This window comes from Sander lucioperca, chromosome 13 (assembly GCF_008315115.2).
Source record: "Sander lucioperca isolate FBNREF2018 chromosome 13, SLUC_FBN_1.2, whole genome shotgun sequence".
NCBI lineage: Eukaryota > Metazoa > Chordata > Actinopteri > Perciformes > Percidae > Sander > Sander lucioperca.
Window position 1 is genome coordinate 2362501 of NC_050185.1, and position 5000 is coordinate 2367500.

Genomic DNA, 5000 nt, shown 5'->3' on the forward strand with positions numbered 1-5000 from the left:
TTAAATTGTGCCCTGTCTAGGGACTGCAGATGGAACGCATCAAATGGCAACATTTATGTTAAAATTGTACATGGTCCCTAACAAATAAAATTAATAAATAAATAAATGTACCCCAAAAAGTGCCAGTCAACATCAGGCTTCACGTTTATACACTTTAGAGTGTATTCACACCTATAGTTCGGCAGACTTGGTAAGATTCGGGGGTGAAGTAGCAACATTGTTGCATTTTTCCTTTGGTTGGGTTTGCATTCACAGTGCACTTTGTCAAACACACCAATCACTGTAAACAACTGACACACAGTCGAAACTGTCGCTGGGCTATTGGACAGAGTGAAACTCGCCGACACTTCTGGTCTCACAAATAATGGAGCAACACCACATTTGATAATGTCTGGGGTTTTCTGGTTCTGCTTTAATATCTCTGATATTTTAGAAGAAAGCAAACAATGTGAGCAGCTGACAGACAGAGAGTATAGGAGAGATGATGATGTCACACAGACAAAATAGGTTTTTGGATTTGAAAATGATCAATCTTAAAATCATATTTAGGTCTGTAAATTGTGTGCAAGGTTCAAATTGCAGGCTAGTGCATGCACTGTTTGTGGTTCATTTCCTGTATTTGGCGAGTTGGATTCAGCTTTCGCACCGAAAGCTAAATCCAACTTGTCGGCGTTTGGTTGGATAGTCCCATTGGTTTTGGGATGGTGCATCCCAAAACCAATGGGACTATCCAACCAAACGCTCCAGGCCTCGGTTAAAACCTTAAAGCAACACTAGAGAACTTTTCCCGCTTCAGTCCCCCTACAGGTTGGAAGCGTTACATTACATTACATTGTGCAAGTTTGCCAGATCGGGTAGTGGATCTGTAGTTCGAATGAACTGGACAATGTAATTTAATGGACAATTCCGTTAAAGGCATTCATATTTGCCATCTGCCCAGCAACAGCCTCAGGCCCAGCAGGGGTTATGTGCTCCTTCGTTGGAACTATTACATGCTCACAAGGCAGCTTGTTACTTTTTTAAAAATTTTTATCTCACACTAAGAATGCCTCAGTGCGTACATGTTCTTATCTGCTGTCACACCTAAATCTATAACTCATTTCATTGCTGTTAATTAAAAAAAGTAAAGTGTTACACAGAGAAGGTTCCAAATGAATAACAGTGCAGAAATAGAAGAGTGATAATCTGGCTTCTGCCTTCAGCTATATAAAAGGTTTGTGTTGTTACACTTACATAGAGCATAGAGTTATTTGCATGTATTTCAATCACGCAGAGACAATTTACCTTTGACTGTGAGCACTCCACTCCAACTCGTCTCTCCACTGGAGCTGGAAGCCACGCAGGTGTAAACCCCAGAGTCCGTTTCCTGGCAACAGTAAAACGTGTATCATTAGTTTAATGTGCGAGTGAGTGTATATGTGTGTGTGTGTGTGTGTGTGTGAGACCATGATACTATGTTAATGTACCCATTACCAGTGATTGAGCCTAAATGTCATATCTCTCAAAGCAGAATGTTTGTCCTCAGAATACTGAGCAGAGGGAAGTTGGCCAGGATGAAAAAGCTGGCAGAACACAGAGCCGCTATTCACACCAAGGTGACTCTTTCCCCTTTCACATTGAGGTAAGACTGACTTTTTAGTATCAGGTTAGAGCGGCTTACAGCTCCCATTGGTGCCAATATGTTTAAACACTGTTTAATCACTGTCTATAACACTCATCTATAACACTGTCATCACCTTTTGTCTTTCTGAATCAGAATCAGAAAAAGAATTTACTATCAAGTAAGACAGTAACACATACAAGGAACTTGCCTTGGTGGATGGTCATACATAAACACAAACATATTAAAAGGAAATGAATGTTAAAGAAATGATACTGTTAAAAAAAAAAAAAAAATATATATATATATATGTACAATAGAACTGCTTAACAACGAAAAAAAGAAGGATGTATGGTTTAGTGCAGGATGAGCAAAATATGTTGAGGTATGTGCAAAAGTTCAATATACAGTATATATACAGTATAGTTTACAACTATATACAGTATATATATATATATATATATATAACCGGTCAAAAGTTTGGGGTCACTTAGAAATTTCCATTCCACTCCATTATAGACAGAATACCAGCTGATCTGAGTGGTGGCTGATCTTTAATGCAATATCTACATTGTCCATTATCAGCAACCATTCATCCAACGTTCCAAAGGCACATTCTGTTTACTAATCTGATATCATTTTAAAAGGCTACCTGAGAAAACATTGGAGAACCCTTTTGCAATTATGTAAGCACATAATCACATATAATAATCTGAAAACTGCTGCCCTGGTTAAAAAAACAATGCAACTGATCTCAGCTGGTATTCTGTCTATAATGGAGTGGAATGGAAATTTCTAAGTGACCTCAAACTTTTGACCGGTAGTGCATATAGTCCAGGCTGTTTGGTAATGCAACGTGTAGTGCCTAGGGGTGGGGTTAAGATTAATGTTAATGAGGCTGATTGCAGTCGGGAAGAAACAGCTTTTGTGGCGTGAGGTTTCTGTGTCTTTTGTGTCACAGTGAAGAAACCTCATTGGCAGGCATCAAAATCCCAGATGGCATCATATCAGTATCTAAGATGGGACCTATACGCGTGTATTGCTGGCTGTAAGGACAGCACTACTGATGCATGGACAGATTATAATGACATAAAGATGAAAATGGTTGTCCTGAGACGGGTGAACTCCAGAGGCACATGGCAATGCAGATGGATTCTAATTGCACGGTTGGGATGTGAAGTTCCTGTGAATATTCATTTGGATACATCTATCTCTCATACATTAGTAACTTGGTGATACTGTCAATAATACATATAATATATTATCACAATATATTATATAATGATAATATCTAAACTTAAAAAAATGTCAGCTTGGAAGTTTGGAAGTAAAAGGGCAGCATTCAGCCGATAAACTGGGTGTTTATCGACATCTATTGATCAGTATTCTTTCATAGTAAGAAACTGCTTCTCTCGGGCATCGAGGCTTGTTAATTGTGTATGGATATTTGCATTCTCGTTAGAAGTACAGTACCTTAAAATAACATCTGCTTTAATTCACTGCTTTTACTCAGGACATTTTGTCAACTGTAGTTATTTTAGTTATTTTCCATCAAAGATAATATTCTCAGTGGATCTATTTGAAGCCAAAGCTGAAGTCAAGCTGGTGGCTTTTATGCTCCTCGTCTGATTCCTGCGCGGCAGAGGAGGAGAGTTGAAGGAAGGATCAAAGGACAGAATTTTAATGACCAGCTAGAGGTCTAGAAATTTCTAAGGCGCCAGTTTTTGTACTCAACAGCTACTTAGCATTCTGGACAGGCTGTGAGCAGATGTAATTAAGAGCTGTGTGATAAATGTGCCTGTATGTATATGTGTGTGTGTGTGTGTGTGTGTGTGCGCACACACATGTGAATGCTGGCTATCAAATTTTTGGGGAGTAAAGCCAAAAGCTAGACGGGCTGTGAAATTGCTTACAACAGAGGGAGATGTTGGGGGTCTCTACACTGGGGAATGGAACACAGAGGGAGTAACAACTCGCAGGAGCAGTGCCTCGGAACATTTCTGGTGCTGTAGCTTCACTGCTCCAGCTCTTTCTTTTTGTCTTTTTTTTCCAATTTAGTTTCAAATGATCCTTTATTTAAAATGTCGAATGTTCCGTGACTATAAATGTGCATTACAAGACAAAGGACACTAGCTGACTCTCAAGTGATTTTCAGTCGAATTACCAAGTTAGACTTCTAGTTCTGAATTCAACTCATTGTGTAAATGCAGGGTAAAAGGGGAAACCTCTCGACGCATAGGGAATACAGGGACGTCTTATTTGAAGCTACCCTGTAGCTTCTTTGATAACTAGCGGCTCCTGAAGCAATGGTTTTATCGAGCGGGTTCAGAAAGATAACAACACAAAAAAAGCAGTCCCCTTATTCATTGGAATGGATGCTTACGCTGAGCGCTCCGGCTAAAAATAATTCTGCCGAGTGCAAAAGGCAGCCGTGCATTTCAACTGCTGGTGGCCTTAATGCAGCACAAGGGGTAGAGGAGTGCAAGTAAAACAGGCAAGGATGTGTTTCCAAACAATGCAGGTTTCCAAACATTCACAAATAAAGGCTTCACAATGGTTTCATGAGCTATGAAATACATTCAACAAAAGGGCTCATTTCGTGTTTTTTTTTTTTCAACCTGGACCCCATTTCTCCACACATTGGTGTCTAAGTGACTAATGTGAACAAATCTGAAATTGGTCCAGTATTGAGCGACAACGCTGGAACCTGCGGTCACGAACCGGGCTGCAATATAATTCTATAGGGAAAATGCACATCTTAAATTTGCGTCCACTAAAAGTGCTGTTGTTGCTGCTGACAGACTCAGATTATTATTCTAAGTGTCTGACAACATTATGGGATGTATCCCTACAGAGATGGACATTTTAGTTAAAGAGTAAGATCCTTTTAGTTTAACATGAAACAGCCCCGAAATCACCATCACCAAACTCCACCAGACTCCATGTAAATAATCAGGACTTTTAGGATTCACACACTGTGTTTTGGCGAAAAACAAAACCATGTTTGTTTACAATATAAACTCCACAGAGTAGCTGTAAAACTTGATAAATTATAAATTGGGCTCCATTTACAGTACACTGTGAGGGCAAAGGGATTGGGACTGACTTTGTATTGTAATGTTAACTGCACCTGCGAGGGCTGTTGGCGTGTGCGTGTGTGTGTGTGTGTGTGTGTGTGTGTGTGTGTGAGTGTGTGTGTGCGTGCGTGGTTGCACAGGTGTGTGTGGTAGTCTTATGGAGAATTTTTATTATTTTTTCATCTGTGTTGCAAGAGGTTTTAGTCCTCTGTAGTTCATCAATTTACATGCAGACCCAATCCACCGCAAACCCAATCAGCCTCGCCTTATTCACTTATTCTGCCAACATAGCCCATATTACTCCCATTGAAAACCTTATACAT

At 39.8% G+C, this 5000-nt stretch overlaps 1 protein-coding gene across 5 annotated transcripts in view; it reads right to left on the reverse strand.

Moving 5' to 3' along the window:
• robo3 (roundabout, axon guidance receptor, homolog 3 (Drosophila)) overlaps positions 1-5000 on the reverse strand; it is a 105308-nt gene that overhangs the window by 26987 nt on the left and 73321 nt on the right. For all 5 annotated transcript variants that reach the window (XM_036008935.1, XM_031310901.2, XM_036008937.1 and 2 more), the window contains one exon: positions 1285-1366. In XM_036008935.1, coding sequence (XP_035864828.1) covers positions 1285-1366 — 82 coding nt within the window. The remainder of the gene's footprint in view (positions 1-1284; positions 1367-5000) is intronic.